The 18,503-nt window shown below is 37.2% G+C and overlaps 1 protein-coding gene across 1 annotated transcript in view; it reads right to left on the bottom strand.

The window, feature by feature from the left end:
* COL25A1 (collagen type XXV alpha 1 chain) overlaps positions 1 to 18,503 on the bottom strand; it is a 469,301-nt gene that overhangs the window by 81,391 nt on the left and 369,407 nt on the right. The window contains exons 13-15 of the mRNA XM_075608347.1: positions 6,260 to 6,313; positions 5,025 to 5,051; positions 1,874 to 1,918 (exon numbers count right to left, since the gene is read on the bottom strand). Coding sequence (XP_075464462.1) covers positions 1,874 to 1,918; positions 5,025 to 5,051; positions 6,260 to 6,313 — 126 coding nt within the window. The remainder of the gene's footprint in view (positions 1 to 1,873; positions 1,919 to 5,024; positions 5,052 to 6,259; positions 6,314 to 18,503) is intronic.

The raw sequence follows: 18,503 nt of genomic DNA, 5'->3' as shown, positions 1-18,503 counted from the left end.
CCTGGCACTCCTGTCTTCAGAGCGACCATTTGATTCATTCTGGGTTCCTGTCACAGGAAGGGGAGGGTCCGCACTTTCAGTGTTGCCCACGAGCACAGACGGCCCCTAAAAAATGATCAAATGGCTGTTCCGCCTCTGGGGTGGCATTTTATGACATACAATGTATGTCATTAGCTCACTGAAGAAGTTAAAGGGACTGTTGCAGAGATCTCTGACCATAATAATGACTAACCCACCCAATACAGCTAGACTGGTCCAGAACTACCCATACTGCACTTCACCTCTAAGTCCTGCAGAGGGGGTAACATAAAAATATGGGCAAATGTTTTATACAGTAGCATGTACTTTGTAAGCATAGCTTGTAAAACTGTATTTATTATTTAAGAACAAATATGGACATGTTGCTAAATGGCCTGGCTGGTGTGTGGAGTGCAGTGCTGTTGTATATTGATGCAATATTATTTATTCTGTTCTCCTGCACGGCTTGCAAGTCTCTTCACAGCTACAAAGTGATAAAATGACTGATGAGAGATGACTGAAACCTAAATCTGCTAAACTTGGCAACCTATTGAAGGTCAAAGGCAAGTGCCTTTTTATGATCCTATATCCCCCAACATCAAAAATAATGAGGGAAAGTCTGGAAGTAGAGGATTGTGGGTTTAAGCGAGTTGTTGAAATGAAATGTTCCATTAAAGACAGAGAGAAAGCTATTGTAAAACCATGTTTAGTGCTGCGGAGTATAAAGAAATAGATTGTTTTAGTTAACATGGTTATTTTCTTTCTTTGGAACACGTATCTTTCAGCAGAGATCAAGGTTACGGTTTTATTTTGTAAACTTAAACGTTTAGTTCCTGGAAAACATTACCGTTGAAAATCTGATGTACATTTTGCTAGATTGCTTTTAGCAGCCTCCCGCTCCGTAGGTCGTTTCAAAGTTCAAATTGTTATAAAAAGGAACATGTTCAAAATCTTCTTGAAGAAATTGATATGTGTGGTTTGTGCTTGTTACAAATGCACTTAAAGTACATGTAAGCAGTGCCACTGACAGCGGGTTACAGTGGTCAAGATACGATAAAAACATTTTTTAACCATGGAAAAGTTGAAAAGTTGAATTTTATTTTACTAATACTTGTCTGATTTTTTGAGTTGTCTTGGGCAGCACTGCTCATTTACACATCTATTGTGAAACATAGAGACAAAATACACTCAAGAGTGCTTATATAGGTCTCTAACAGGCTCCATTAGAAACATTGTGTATACAGTACTTAAATGGCATATGTTATCATTCTGTATCTGGATATGCAAATAAGCATACAAAGTATGTCATGTTTTGCTTCCATACTTTATGCTTTAAAGATTGTATCCTTTTTATTTTACCATAAAACACAATTTAGTAAACTACTTTACAAATACACTTAAAAAAAAGTTTATAAGCTAACTTTAAAAGTTATATCAAAAATAATGTAACCCCCTTAAACATGTTACTGTCATTGGTTCATTTGAGTGCTTAAAGCTCCATCTTGCTGTATGGTAAAGCTTGTATCAAGCTAGTTTGAGAAAGTAAGAAGCCAAAAACCCAGTCCAGCACAACACTTCATCCTCATCAGATCGATCTTGGTTGCTGGTTTTGCATCATAACAGGAAGCAGGATGACAAATGACAAACGTAATAGGGGGGAGTGGGGGGGGGGGGGGGATTTAAATGACATAACATTTCTATAGTACATTAAAGAAAAAAAGTTTTCAGAACCGCACCCATAACACTTGCATGTATGTTCTAAGCATGTAAACTGTCTGTTGTTATTACTGTGGGTTTGGATACGCAAATGGACACACTATTCATTTCAATGGACATTGCATGAGAAAAACGTTACCTTGTCTCCGGTATCGCCTTTAGGACCACTGTCACCGAAATCACCCTTGGGGAAAAATATATGTATAAACGCTCAAATATAATGCATGTTGTATTAACCTAGCTGTCTTCTCTTATGAACAGTCAACTCAACAACAAGAGGTTCACAAAACAGTGATTTACTTGATTCAACTTTCCCTACTGCTAATCTGCTTATGCAAAGCAGACCTGCCTACCTCACATTTCTCTGCTCAAGAATATATATATATATATATATATATATATATATATATATATATAATCAGTTAAAGAGAATTAGTTATTGTAAATATGGACTCGATATTGAGCGTGCTGATGACTGCCCTGTTTCGAATCACAACATCAGATAAGATATCCAGTTCTGATCATCAGTTGCTGTTCCAGTTATATTCTGGTTTATTGCTCTTGAGTTTTAATTAACCAATTATTAATCTATGCAAGGCATTTAAAAAGAAACTGCCCCCCACACAAGAATTGCAGTTCAATTCCAGTCCAAAATGATTTATGAATTATGCAATTTGAAAAGTATTTATAATGGAACCATTGTTCACAGGCTGTGGTTGTGGTTACCACGTCGTTCGTCTGCTGAAAGGTCACAAAAATAACCCAAAATGTAATATGTCTGATCAACCAACCACTATATTATCTCAAGGGAATGGTATGACTGCTATGACATTTTGCTAATGACATGTTTCTTGTAATAAATCCTTTTTATTTGAGATTGAAAAGTAGTTCCAGTGTGCAGGATCGTTTCCTTTCTTCATTATTATATCCTCACTTAAAATAAAACTCTGTGATTTTACTTTGAAGATAGTGCAAACATTATTTCTAGCAGTTGGCAATACTGCATCAAAGCAGCAGTCCGTGCTGATCGACATTTCTTTTGCATTTAATTGTTGTTACGTGGTACTTACTGTCTTTAGATCTCTTCCTAGCCTTTCTAATTCTGTTTTTATTTTTACAATCTGATGCTCCGTTCAGGAGATATAAGCGTTTGAAATATTAGGTGTCAGGGAGGTTAAAATGGAGCTCTCCACAGAGCCCAGTGCGGTCTAAATGTTACCATGGTAACCTCAGAAGCTGGAAATTAAGACAATAAATAACAATTGAAAAAAAAAGAAAGATCACCTTGGCCAAGAGACAAGATATTTGTCTTTTGGCGCGGCGGCCAAGCATTGGTCACGACGGCGGTTCAGTCAATTAGGAAGAATCAGTCATGTGATGTCATGGCCACGCCCCCCCCCTGTCGCAATCTGGTCTTTCCCTCTGCAACTCGAGCCCAGACCGGAGATTGTGGCTTGCACCCATGCATGGGCCGCCAGGCTGCCAGACGCGTGTGCAGGAGCTGACACGGGGGCCGTAGCCTAAAGCAGCAATAGTACATCCCCTTTGTCTTTCTTTTTCTCTTACTTGTATCTGTAAAGCATCAGTGACAATGTATAATTCTACATTCGTACCTAAGCTGGCAATCGTGTGGTGCTCCGGTTATAAAGCTGTCAAAATCTTGATTTTGTGCCTAACATAATGGCCGCCTTTCAGTTCCAATCTATCTTTCAGTCAGTGTAACTCAGCATGTACAATGTATACGGATATTACTAAGGTAACATTGACTATTGTTACAGTTTGCAGGTTAAACTGCTGGGAACGTTGGCAACACATGGTCACAAACGGAACTGTTACGAAGATGTTGCACTGCTGGGGAGGTGGGCGAAAACCTGCTATAGAAATCAAAGGATGCGCTGTATATTAAAACTCATTGAAAATGACATTAAGAATAACATTTAAAAAAAGGAAAAAAAAGTAACTATTTTCTAACACTACAGAACTGGTTTATTAAAGAAAACCGTATATGATTTAATGTGTTTTGCCGCTTTAACAATCACTTAGTGATACCACTAACTAGAAGCAATCACTGGGATATCACTAGATAATCAAACCTCTCTTATCTCTGCTTACCATGGTTTCGAATTAACTTGTATACTTTTATTTGACTGGTTTTTTTTTTTTTAAGTTGTTAGTCACCTACAGTAGATTTAACTTAGACATGTTACCGCCATTGGTTCATTTTGGCACCTTTGGTACATTCTCTTCCATTGTTTTGTAGTTAGAAACTCCTCTATGGCCTTTAATGTGGCAGATGAACAACATTTAATAAAGGAACCTTTAAGGTTAAAAGTGCGGTCCCATGTAGCATCACATACTGAAATTGCAATAAAAGCCCCACAACAATGAAATACATTGGTAACAATTGTAATGGTTATTTATTTATTTAACATATGTTTATTAGCTTTGCCAATTAAAGCCGGAACACTAAGCTGGAAAACAAATACCGCAGAGTATGCAGCGAAAGCTGCACTCAGCTAGTTAAATTATCTTACCAAACAGTGGGAAAAGAAATTCCAAAGGAATCAGGGCTAATATCAAGGTTTTTTTTTATTTTTTATAATAATGGCCATCCTCAGAAAGTTCCGGATAATTTTTATTTTAGAAAACGATAGAATTATTTCACGAGGCATAGAACCCAGGTGAAAAAGGCTAAGGAAGCAAAATAAATCACTGTTTGTTACTGGCTGTGTCGGATCACATCTCTAGTAGCTGGAAACTTAGGAAGAGCACCTGATCTAATAAAGAGGGATCCGATTGATCAATATTTTACACTGGATTTGGCAAATCTAAAATTGAGTTGAACCACAGTAAACCTTTTCCTTCCCACTCCGCTGTAGAAAAGGAAAAAATAGTAAGGAGATATGTAAAGAGTATAACATCATATTTTAATTGCCTGATATTTTGAATAAAAAGGGAAATGTCTTCAAAATGCTCAATATGTGTTTTTTTTTGCTCGTTTTGCCTTTTCGAACTCCCCCCATTACAAGGGAAACATCACTACCATTATAACGTAATATCACCTGAGAAATACAAGAACCAGAGTCTCCGTCAGCTAAAATAACTTTGGCACATGAGGGTGCTAATGAAGATACTGTCGAGGTAAAGAGTTTAAATAGTGCTGAACAGAGCTAGGGCAAAATACTTGCAGTTCTAGGCTACAATATGAGTCATACAGCAGTTCTGTACGGTAGATATTTAGCTAAACCGCACTATTCTACTTTTTAAAAAAAGTTATGGAAATAACTAACCTTTTCCCCGCGGTCTCCTGAATCACCCTGATCAAAAGAAAAAGAAGTAATCAGAAGCATCACAGCACGTAACAGTTCTCACATGAGGCTGCATATTATCTACACTACTGTTGGCTGCTATATTAGCAGGTCAAATTGGAAGATACTTGTCCTACATGGGGCTAAGCCTTAAGGCAAGGTAGGGTCCATTCATATAAAAAGCAGCGTGGAGTGCCTTAAGGTTTAGCACGGGAGAGTCAACACATTAATGTACCACCTTTGGTTCTGGGAGGAGCTATACATCAAGCCTCCCAAAGCGTGCACTACATATATATCACATTTGATATACTCCATTAGGCCACTTACTGTGATGTTAACACCACGGTAATAGTAGTACTGTGTCCAACAAGAACTAAAACAGACATTAGTGATAAACACCACTAAGGTTAACGCGGGGAAGTAATGTTACATTAATTAACTCAGAACTATACCCGGTGTTACTAACACCCAGACCCTGAAATATTGTTTTTGCAGCGTCTGGATGGGTGTAACAGCACAGTTACATATGATTTAACGAACATACTGTTATTTCTAACATTATTTCTCTCTCCTCTCGCAATTTGCCACGACTTACATAATGCATCGATAACATGATGCTAAGCCTATGCTAATGAGCGCAATTACGTATTTTTGCATTTAATTAGCATAGTGCTGGGGTAGCCAACTCCAGTCCTCAAGAGCTACCCACAAGTCAGGTTTTTAGGATATCCCTGCTTCAGCACTGGTGGTGCAGTCGAAAACTGAGCTACTGATTGAGCCACCTGTGCTGAATCAGGGCTTTCCTGAAAACCTGACCTGTTGGTAGCTCTTGAGGACTGGAGTTATTCCCCCTGGCCTAGTGAATAGAATGTTAACTCAGGAAACATACATGTCGTTCCTGTATTAGGTAAAGTCATCTGATTTCACAGACTTTAGTGAATTCCCTCCTAAGTGTATACTTATGGAAAAAAGGGTATTTGTTTCTCATGATAGTCACGCAATAGTATAATCACTCATGAGGTGGCCATTTTGCTTCCACCCAGAACAATAAGTTGCATGGGTAAATTGGTTCCAAGTAACATTAAAAAAAAATCATGTATAGCAGAAACAAAGGTCACCACACAAAACTCAACAATAAATAAATTAGGTATATTAATTGTATGTAAAATGTACAATACGAGTTTTCACTGTAGCTGGTGTTTTGGTTTGTTTCTCACCTTCATTCCTGGGTTTCCATCTAAACCGGCAGCCCCAATGTCTCCTTGATCCCCCTGAATTGAAAATGCAAGAGAATAATTAGTCATGCATATGTAGCCTTTTGGTCAGAGGGGTAACGTAGTACAGTGCAGGTCAGCAGGAGTGCTGGGGCTGTGTCCTTGGGCAGACTCTGATGTAGGTATAGATGGGCAAGCTTGCTGCTACAAGTTCACTAGCCACTAAGGCTGCTGTGTACTGGAACAATTGTGTAGGAGCGCTGGTACAGAATAAAGCCACCAACCGAATATCAGTACCGAAGGGAGGCATGAGCAAAGAGAACAATCAGGGCGCCACAGACTTTTATAAAAGACGTAAATCTTTGTTCGGCAATGGCAAGACATAGTTAAACTTCTCCCAACAGGAAGGCTCCCAGCCTCAAGCCTGGGGGAACATGCATAAGGTGTTAGAACAGCTAAACAAGTGGAGACATTTGCCAAAACTGGACTTGGGTGATCCTTTTGCTTGAGTGAGGCAGGGGCCTATCCCTTCGAGGCTCCTCTTATTCACAGATTCCCTTGTCCCATCCACCCAGTGTACGATTAGTCCTTTGGCCCGCAGACCTGAATATAATAGAGGGACACTGCTCTGAGCGCTCCTGTCCCAGGTTCAACTACTGGTTGTATGGTGAAGTTAGTATATCAAAACATTGCAGTGGGGTAATTTTGCCATCACATGGACCTCCTCTGGGTATCTTTCTTTACATGTTGCCTGCTAGAAACAGCTTGGCTTGTCTCTTAAGAACCTCAATAAGTAGAAAATAGCATAGCCCTTTTTTAATATATAAAATTCAAGTTAAACTCACAGTCTTAAAGGTTCAAGAGAAACAGCCAGACACACAGAGCACCTGATGAAGCTGCTGCAGCTGGAACGCTGGCTCTGCCATCATCCAGGCTCTGCCATCGCTAGGTGGCGTCACCGGGAGTCTCATATGATGCAGTTCCTGGACAGGAATGGTGTATCATCTTATTATAATAATTTTTCTTCTATTTTATATTAGTCATTATTTTTCTTCATGGATTGCACGTTTATTGTTCTCCAGGTAATTATGTTATATAACTGTCTGTATATTTTCATTGATACATCTTGATAGATATGATGTTGTGTGTAGAATAGTAATGTTGTTTCTTAATGGTACATAGCAATAGAATTGAGAATGTGCACATTTGTTCTTTGTTCTAATTTATATATATATTGTAACCATTAAAATATTTTAGCTATAATGTATTGCATATTCTTGTATCTGTTTTTTTATTAATGTATAGATCTAGGTATTCTGATGTTTTTTTTTTTTTAATTATGTACACTGCAGGTATACATTTATATCTATATAATTAGATTATTTTTGTAATGAAATTGTATCCTTTTTTTGATGTGCGTAGTCTTGTAATTTTGTATTTTTCAATGGTTTTAATGTTGAGTTTGCATAATATACAGTTTATATGCCTAACATATACATCTTATACCTATTTCTATGATATACTGGCTCTGTAAGGGTTAATGGGTTAGGGTTTAATTAGCTAGGGATATTCAAACCCACATCTACCCCTGAAGAAGCTGTACTAGTGAAACGCATAAGGTGAACAGCGGTGGGAGATCAGAGAATAAGCAGCCAGTTCACCAGCTGAGAGAGAAGGGACTGCACTGTATGTGACTCCCGGTGATGCCGTCTCATGATGGCAGAGCCAGGAGGACACGAGCAGTAAGCGTTCCATCTACAGCGGCTCCATCAGACGCTCTGTGTGCCCAGCTGTTTCTCACTGATATGCCAGTTTCTATTGAAACTTTGTGAGTGTGATTTTAACTTGCTTTGTACAGTACAGTATATATATATATATATATATATATATATATATATATATATATATAGCAACAACGAAAAATATCCCTACTGTATGTGTGTTTGTGATATATATATATTTTTAAGGGCTATGCTTTTTTCTGTTTATTCCTTTTGAGGTTCTGTCTTAAGCGATTTCTACCAGGAAACATCTAAAGAAAGATAGCAGGAACGCTTATATCTATGGAGGATTTTCATGTGAGCGCAAAATTCCCCCACCGCAGCTTTTCTCTCAGTGTTTTGATATACTATACCATATGTTTTTTTCTATTTCGTCTCTTTTTTTATTTTTTTGCCCAAAGTCTTCTGGATTAAAATTCTGGGGGGGGGGGGGGGGGAGGGAGGAGGGGGGGTAGTTAGTTACCTTTGTGGGCAGCATTTACAGGGAAAGTTAGAACACATGATATTAGGTGTTAATTATTATAATCTTTTGTGCTGTCACATATTTTTGAGCTTCTTATAGACTTTTGTGCTTTCTTTCTTTTTACATATATGCAGTATATGTATGAAAGCTCATCGGAAAGAGGAGCCAGAATCGTCATTCAGTTGACAAAGAGACGCAGGCCCCAAATAATCCATGTACACTCCCCAAAAATCAAGTCACGTAGACAATGGTGGAAGACTTCTACCATCAAATCAACCAACTCAACAACAAAGGAAAGTGTCACCTCAAGATCATTTTGGGAGACTTCAATGCAAATATTGGTGACCAGCAGTAAGACGTGAACCATCAGTTAAGTATGGTTTACGGTAGTAGGAATGAACGTGGGGAGAGATTGGTAAAAATGTGCAGAATATGAGAATTTCTAGATCATGCTTTAATTTTTCAAGAAGAATACAAATAGAAAATGGACATGGAATGGACCCAATGGAACCAAGAATTACATTGAATATACCCTAGTTAACAAGAAACTGCACAGTCCTTAACCGTTTTGACACAAGGAGTGACCATAGATTTGTTTGCTGCAAATAACATCTGAATGCGAAGTTGAAAGGAGAAAACTTATTAAAGAGAAGACAAAAACAATCAACATCAATAACCTCAAGAATAACAGCAGAGAATTTCAACTGGAACTGAAAAATCACTTCAGCTTGCTCTAAGTGCATGGGGACACGTTAACAAACAATTATGAAGAATTTATGAAGATTGCAGTTGTAAGGGCAGCAAAAACTGGAGGAATTACAAACAAAAAACAGGATAAGAAAATAGCTGATGAGAAAAAAAAGCAATTACTGAGGTGACGGCTACATATGAAGCAATCCCAAGATGCAAGAATAAGAATGGAATATCTGCAAGGCAATGTGCAAAAGTATAACTGAAGATGTAAGAAAATGTTGTTGTGATATGGTGAGGAAGACTATTGAAGATAAGAAAAGCTTAAAGAAGACAAGGTAGTGACTTATGAATGGGAAGAAGCAAATCATTGCACTCAAACAAGAAGATGGATCAACAATAAAAGACAGAGCACTTATCATAAAGAGAGTGGAGGACATTAAATTGTAAGAGAACACAGATAACAAAGGGAATAATCAAGCAGATTACAAGTGAGAAGAAACCACTAATGATATACCATGTTTGCTTTCAGAAGAAGTGGCAAAAGCAATAAAATCCAGTAAGAATGGGAAGGCTCCCGTAGAAGATGAAATTACAACTGAAATCTTGAAAGAAGTAGAGAAAATTCTTGCAAAACTCTTTACATACTGCTTCAAAAGCAGGAAAATTCCAGAACAATAGTGTAGTGCCATAGTTATCCTCATACACAAGAATGAAGACAAAGAAGACCTCAAGAACTACAGACCAATCAGTCTACTTCCAATCACTTATCAGATTTTTACAAAGATACACACTCATCAGCTACAAGAGACCCTGAATTTTGCCCAGCTTAGAGCACAAGTAGGATTTCACAGTGGATACAACACAATGGGCCACATCCAAGACATAAAAAAAGGGATTTCCTGAAGTAATGAATACGATCTACCACTCAATTAAGATTCGTAGATTACGAAGAAGCATTTGATTCTGTCTACACCTCAATGGTCCTAGATGCATTAAGAAGACAAAGTGTTGAAGACACGTACACTGATATTATAAAGAACAATTGCAAGAATGCCACATCAAACATTAGATTACATAAAGATACAAGCAAGGGGCGCAACAGTGAGGCACCAATTCACCAGAGTTTTTCACAGCAATACTTGAAGAATTCTTCAAGGCATTGGATTTGGAAGAAAAAGGAATCAAAATCAGCAGTGACACTTCAGTCACCTACGATTTGCAGATGGCATTGCTATTTTTTCCAGAGGTCCAAAAGACCGCCAGAAACAAAGTGGAGAACTTGCCAAAGCAACTAAGAAAATGGGTCTCCATATGAATCTCAGCAAGACCAAAGTGATATTCAACAAATGTGTTAAATCTGCAAAGCTCAAAATATATTTTAATAGAACTAGAATAAGTCCAAGACTATGTCTACCTTGGCCAACAAGTTACTATGGATGGGAAACTTTTGAATGAAATCAAAAGGACAATGAAGATGAGGTAGAGCACATTTGGAAGAAATTAGTTAATATTTCAAGAGAACCTTCCACTATGCTGCCTCGAGAGGAAAGTTTTCGATCAGTGTATTGTGCCTGTTCTCACGTATGGATGTGAAACTTGGAATCTAAATGTAAACATAATTCAGAAGCTTCAGACAATGAGAAGAGGTGTGGAGAGATGTATGCTGGGTATTACACAAAGAGACAGGAACAAGAATTAATGGGTTAGAAATTTAACCAAAGTCCTTAACATCATCACATGGGTGAAGAAACTAAAATGGCAGTGGGACAGACATTTTGCAAGAAGAAATTACCATCGTTGGACAAAGATGGAATTCAACTGGATTAAAAGATTACGTTTAAAGACCAAGACAATGACCAAAAGTAAGATGGAAGGATGCAATGAAAAAAATTGTTTGAGAAGAGAGGCTTGTAACTGGAGTACCTGGAAAATCATGGATCGATGTTTTCGAATCACAATGGATTTTGCATTTGGCTTTTGCAACAAAGGTTTTTCCCATCTGACATGCGCAACATCACAAATCATATGACCTGGAGTCTGGTTTACAGTACACATTGTGTAATTCTTACTTTTAAAACATTTGGTTGACAAAACAAAATTGCATACACATTTATTTCCCAGATGCCCGATATCTGTCCAGGAAATATTTCCATATTCAGTGTTTTTATTTGCTATAATACATCAGAACGTAACAACGACATTTTTAGAAACAATAATTTAACAACCATGACAGCACCTCTCTTATTAACAGGAGCCATAATTGATCTATAGTATTTTTCAAAGCAATAGCTTTAGCTGATTTTACTAAAGCAATTTCCATGAATTATATAATGTGTTGGTAGCCTCTTCAGCCCAGAAATTGTTAAATGTGTCCTTAAAAAACCTTCATATTATTAGCTATAACTATTTATGCTTACAATAAAACTTCTATTTTTTTCACTTTATTACATACATTATGTTTTTAGTTATTTATGTAGTATTATGATACCACTGTTAGGGAGAAACAGCTTGAAGTTGGGTTGGGACGGTTGCAAATAAAGATACACAATGTTAGGTGATACTACCGTGATCCCACCATACTCCCCAGACTAATGTCATAAAGTATTTCAGGGAAAACAGGCCTGGGAAAGGTCCATTCTCATGCTTTCTTCAGAAATGATTAAGATTTGTGAGAATCCATCAGACTCTCTTTCCTTCTTAGCCTCTCCAAAAATTAAGAGACACATAAGATTTAGATAGTATTCCCTTCAACTTCTAGAATTATTTTACAGTAAACTCGTACTAGTGCAAGGAAGGTGGATCAATTGCTACAGGTCATTCAGTTCCTTAAAAAGGCAGTCCCGTTTAGCACAGAGAAAAAAACACACACACACACACACACACACACACACACACACACACACACACACACACACACACACACACACACACACACACACACACACACACACACACACACACACACATCTTAGACAGGTCTGCAACCAGCCTTTCACCATTATCACCTAGCATACAGTGCTTCCACTGCAGCAAGGGATTCTGGGAAATAACATGCAAATGAGAACACCGTGTCACCTTTTGCCTGAAATCCATTTTACATGGAACCCACCATAACTTAAAATGTGTTATTTATCTATAACAGCACTCGTGGAGCCGTGGACCTAAGTGGCAGCAGGATTAGTAGGGAGAGCTAAATATCAAAGGGTTAAACACCTCTCTCGGTTTTATAAAAGTCTGTACTTTGTTTCCAAGTGGATTTAGATAATTGTTAGAAGTTGCGCTGGTTGTATCTTGCTCTCTCTCTATATATATACAGGCGATCCTCGGCCATCTAACGGAATCTATTCCACCAAACCGCGGCGGATAGTGAAACCATCGGATAACAAATCTCAATGTTAATTCGCGACTGCAAGCGTCAGATAAACCGTTCCGACGTCAAATAATGCGTTCCGTGGAATGCATTATGCCGAGACGGATAATCTGTTCGGTGGAAAATGAAACGACGGATACAGAGGACAGCCTGTATATATATATATATATATATATATATATATATATATAATCAAAAAATAAATAGATGATACCGTTCTGTGGCTAACGAAATGCTTTTATTTGTGCGAGCTAAATAAAAGCATTTCGTTAGCCACAGAACGGTATCATCTATTTATTTTTTGATTATTGAAGCTCGGCTAACACGGTACTGATACCTCTACATATATATATATATATATATATATATATATATATATATATATATATATATATATATATATATATATATATATATATATATATATATATATATATATATATATATATATATAATTGTAGACTTTGTTTTAGAAATCCGCCTTAAAATTAGAACGTTACCTGTACACCATACTTGCAAAAACAGAGTTTTTTTTTTTACTTTATCATCATAATTTCATCCAAAATGGAAAAAGAGCAAATACATAGTGGAATGACACTTTTGAGGTTCCACACACTGTTTTGTCACCACAAAAGTTCTAAATAAAAAACTAAAAGTTGAAAACATATTTAAAAATACTAATACTTGCTTAACATTTTTAAAGACCCTGGTCACCTATAAAAATTATCACCGCAATTGGTTCATTTTTACAGGTGACTACCCCTTTACATACTGGAGTTCCCTGCAGCATACTACTGTACCTAGCAATGTGTCCCAAACCAAGCTCCCTCTAGCACTGAAGACAAGGCTAGAATTACCTAGAGTCTTCAGCTTATCCCCTGGTCCCTTTATGGGCAGAGGTGGCATGAACATACTGGATTAACTGAATTTGGATTTGTCACTGTGCTGGTAAAGAGGAGGTGTTGTTCTGATGCTTTGAAACAATCCATGGTTAAAAATCCACTTGGTAAAAAAACATTGTAAACGATATCTGAATTCAGTATTTGTATGCTGCCCTTTGCTGATTACATTTTGTCATATTGTTCAGACACTGCTACATGATTAATTTTCCTGGATGAAACACAAGAGCATGGAAAACCTAAGACTGCTTGTGAAATGTTAGTTTAGGGCACGTGAACTGCAAAATATGTAATTCTACAAAACAATTAGGCTCCGATTTTCATTTCATCCTTCCTTTGAATCACCTTTCACCCTCACCTCAGCATCACAAAACTGTTTGGATAAGAATGGTGAGCCTCCTTTGGCCCACTCCACAGGAGAAATGAGGTGGGAATTCTCAACAACTAGTCCCAGGTGACCCACAATTGTGTCTGAGAATTTCTTCATTAATGTTTTCTTTCCATCTTTCCATGAATGCTTTACTTGTAGGAGCACAATACAGCACAAGTCTATTTAATTCATTTGGGGAAATCAAGGAAGTGATACTTCAACGTGTTTGGCCGACCAGTCTGTGTATGAATGAAGCTCGGTTGTTTACCTGTGCTCCAAATGTAGTAGAGATACAGTACAATGTACTATTTAAAGCTACTTGCATTGCTGTAGAATTGACCAACTATTTTACCCTTAGCACATATTCTAAAACGACTTAAGTACCTTTCAAAACGGCCCCAAATCTCTATATTTTGTGCTGTACCATAAGGCTCATAATGCATAATGATCTTTTAGTTTAGTATCCCATATAAGAAAGTTAGGAGGTTGTTATGCGCTTTATTAAATTACTGTAGAGTGCACTTAATAAACAGCAAAACAATGTTATAGGCCAACAACAAGCATGATAAACGTTTAATTAAGCAGAGTCCTTGTACCCTATGTTTCCACTTACCCTTGCTGATAGATTGTAAGCTCTTTGGGGCAAGGCCCTCCTTACCTACTGTTACAATGTATATTAGTGATTGTTATCTTATTGTTTTTAGTCCTATTGTACAGCACTGCGGAATATGTTGGCGCGTTATAAATAAATGATAACCATAATAGTTGTCCCTTTGTGAATTATAAGACGTGGACGAAGAATTAACCAGTTTTTGCAATTGTGCTCTAATGTGCACTAATGGTAAAATAGAGGTTTCATTTTCTTTTAAGGCAAACATTTTATTGCTAACCAGAGGGGAACCGATTTGACACATTTGGCATCACATAGAGAAACCCTCTGTATTTTTTAGCTCTTAACTCATTCACCTTTATGCATTAATGAAGTTTGGCATCTGGGAGTCTTTTTGTACTGTAGTTATTACTTATTTGAAAAGAAAGCCGTTTTTATTTTCAATATTATGTTCGGTGCAGGGTGTTCATCATTTTAGGGCCCCATACTGTATGAACAGCCTATATTAATATGTAGATTTATTTTAATCTTTCAGATTTCTTATACACCTTTGGGTGGTATTGCTTCTATACACCACTAGGGGGCAATGTATGTTTATGCAAGTGGAGAGCGGTATCATCTCCTTGTCCCATGAAGAAGGGAGGAAGTGTGATGCGCGTCGGGTGATGTCACACTCCTGCAACGTCATTGCAATGTTATTGAGTTGATTGCACTTTTTGTAACGCACTTTGGGGTTTATGTAGTAAGCTGTGCAAATGGCTTTTCTTGGCACGCAATTGTCAAACTCAATTTGCAGTTGTGCTTGCGAGCGTCTGTACTGAACTCAAATTTCTCCATCTGCGCCAGCTGCTTCACAAATAATCTTTTTCGGTTGTTTGGCGCTCAGAAATGGATGGCTCTTGGTATATAGATTTTAAGGCATGTATTAAAAAATGACATTTCTGTGGGCTACAAACTCATAAAAAGTGCATCAAAATTTTCCATGTTCAACTTTGCGTAAACCATAAAAAGACTCTTAATAGCGTTAGCGCAGAATAAAGTCGCTATGTGTGAGCCTATAGGTTAAACATGTATTATTTTCATAGTATGGCTATTATAAATAATATTACACTAATAATTGATCTTTACTAATACTAATTAGAAATAACAAATATACATAATTCTGTTTTAATTTCAATTGTACCAGTCGGATGTTCAACATGAGGGATGAATACAAAATAATTTCAAACAACAAATTATGCGTCATATGTATGAAGTCTTCACACGTAGGACACACATTTTGTTGAAGGTTCATAGTGTGACATTTTGCTGCAGAAATGTTTTGGAAATGACACTTTAGTACATACTGTAGGTCACTTGGTTTTAGTATTTTTCTGTATGACTGCACTTTTTACAACTTTTCTCTGACTGAGGAGCTTATTTGTGTTTATAAAATTGGACTTTTTAACTTTTGCACAATAAATATGTCATTTTTTTAAGCACATGATTATTTTGACATCAATACTGGCATTTATCTTGCTGTCAGCATAGAACTGATCAGTGTACAACATTATTGTCACTGTGTAATTGTTTGAAGAAAAGGAAGGTTTTAGCTACTGCATCTTACAATGTACATACAGTACGTGATGTCATGATTACAAACAGTTGTGTATCTTGTTGTATGGCACTTTGTAGTAATTTATTAAGCACCTTGTAGGGTCTGTGTATCAAAGTAAACTTCAAAGCAAATGTAACATAAAGAGCATTATTTGTATCTTGTGACTTTTAGCATCAATGGGGACTTTGCATTAAAGCAGCAAAAAATGCAAACTCCTGCATGTGTTTTTAAAATAAATCCGTACTGTAGTATTAGATAAGTGGCTGCATTTTTTTATTTATTTTTCTCAACTCCTAATGCCATTTTTAAAATTTTTAATGTACTGATCATCCTTTGGTTGCTACAGCAATCATTTTAAAGAGTCACATCCACTTCCTTTTGAAACAGACTCTCACACGCACCTTTGGGAGCTCTGTTCTTTGGCAACAAAGTATCAAAAACAGATCTGTTGTGTTCCAGCGCACTGTCTACTACTCTGAATTAATTTCACAGACTACAGCACAGAGTCAGAAGGCGACCACTTCGGTAGCCCCACAAGTAGGATATTTACCGATCAATAACAGAGAGAACGGATTGATCACCAGCTAAGGTAATTATTTCTCATTAAAGCTACTCACATGCTGCACATAGTAAAACAAGAGAATAAAAAGGTGAAACCAGGACTGCTGCTGCTTTACGTGATGCAATTGACTGTTTTTGCGCAAAAATTGACACTTAGGTCGGGATTCCATAAACTCCGATGTGGGTTATCGCAGCGCAATTGATTTGAATAGCATTTAACACGACATCTCACTGTGATACCCTGTAGTGAATCTTGCCATTAGAGAGGCATTTTGGAAATGCATCTCTAAGTGTCAATTTACCGAAGTGATTTACCCAGCGTGTCAGCTAGTGATTAGAAGGAGTGGTCAGGAGGAATTAACAGATGTACGTTATAATGAGATGTAGAAGATTCTGCATCTGAGTGAATTTCTTCTTGGCTTGGCATACATTTCCCTAACTAGGGATCTGCATCAAAGGTCGGAGACTTGTTTAACTACTTTCTTAAATTGGGGTGCAGATGCGCGCAAAATAAATAAGTTGTTGCTGTACATCTAGTTGCATCAAGGTACTTTGTTCCAAAAGGTCATCTTAACAGGTGTTAGGGACGAGCAATATAGGGAACTGATAAATTCAGCGCAATACAGTATGACTTAGAAAGTATAATGAGATGTTTCATATTGTGTGAAAAATCTGAGGTGGTGTAAACCTTATTGGTTAACAGTCTGGGCCAGGTATAAGAAACCTAATTAACGAGTTTGTTACAAATTAGGCTGCAACATGTCAAACAGACATGCTGCAATATGTCAAAACAAACAGGTTTGTGCGTAGGTACGAAGACCCCCATGAGTTTCTGTGTATGAGCGAGAGTAGGTGGTTGAAGTTTGTGGTATCTTAAATGGAGCAACATTAGAGTTCTTCATAGATGAAATAACAGTGTACAGAGCTTTTATAACCTCACAGGTCTAAGTGTACGAATGTGGGACATTTTGGCCTGCCTGGTTTGTGTCAGGTTAAATTGTGTGGCCTCTCTATGTGCAATTGGATTTTAATTGACTTTTCTTTTTGTGATTTACAAAAACACTACAATGTACAGCGGAAAAGCTTGGAATAGCACTGAAACACATTTTCTATGTCACTGTCTTCGTATTATTAAAGTACCAGTAAATCATGTCGTTAAAGAGCTGCTGGAAGTAATGACAAGCATCGAAATATATGTTAGATTGGACAATCTGTCAAATCCATATGAACAGGTTAGGTATCTTCTGTGGATTTTCTGTTGAATATTAAGGTGACTGTTTATGCTTTTATAAAAATAGCAACATATCACTGTACATATTTTTGCTACGATAAATAAAATGTAGAAGGCCGTTTCTGCCACCCTGAGTGTAATGGAAATTGATTTCGGCTGCAGGCAGTATGAAATAGGGCCTTATTATAATTTATAATGTTATTTTAATCTTTATTTCAGCTTTGAAAAGCTGTTTTACAACTTTCCATAACTTACGTCTCTGCAGGTTTAACCAAAAGAAAAAAGTCTGAGTTAAATTAAATAGTGCTGACACCTTGACACGAAGTGAATAACTTGGAAACAGCGTGCGGCTGTGTCTCCAAGTTATACATACCAGCGTTTTCTAATTGCCTTAAATGCTAGAGGAACTCAAAATATAGAGTTATATATTACATTTGTCACATTTCATCCCGCGAACGACCATTCAAATCTGGTGATCAGTATGCAAGGGGGATGTATCAAAGCGTTATTTTTAATTTGAGAGGATATTGCATATTTCCTCTTTTTCCTACATGGAAATGTGGCTATTGGTCCCCTGAGTTTCTTGCCGGGTGTTTTAAAGACGCAGTCCTTATCAACTTAGATTGTAAGCTCTCCGGGGCAGGGATTTCCTAACCTATTGTCTGATCTTAT

The sequence above is a fragment of the Ascaphus truei genome, chromosome 1, assembly GCF_040206685.1.
Source record: "Ascaphus truei isolate aAscTru1 chromosome 1, aAscTru1.hap1, whole genome shotgun sequence".
NCBI classification, from domain to species: Eukaryota; Metazoa; Chordata; class Amphibia; order Anura; family Ascaphidae; genus Ascaphus; species Ascaphus truei.
Note: the sequence above shows the minus strand (reverse complement) of the source record. Positions and strands in the feature narration are given on the sequence as shown.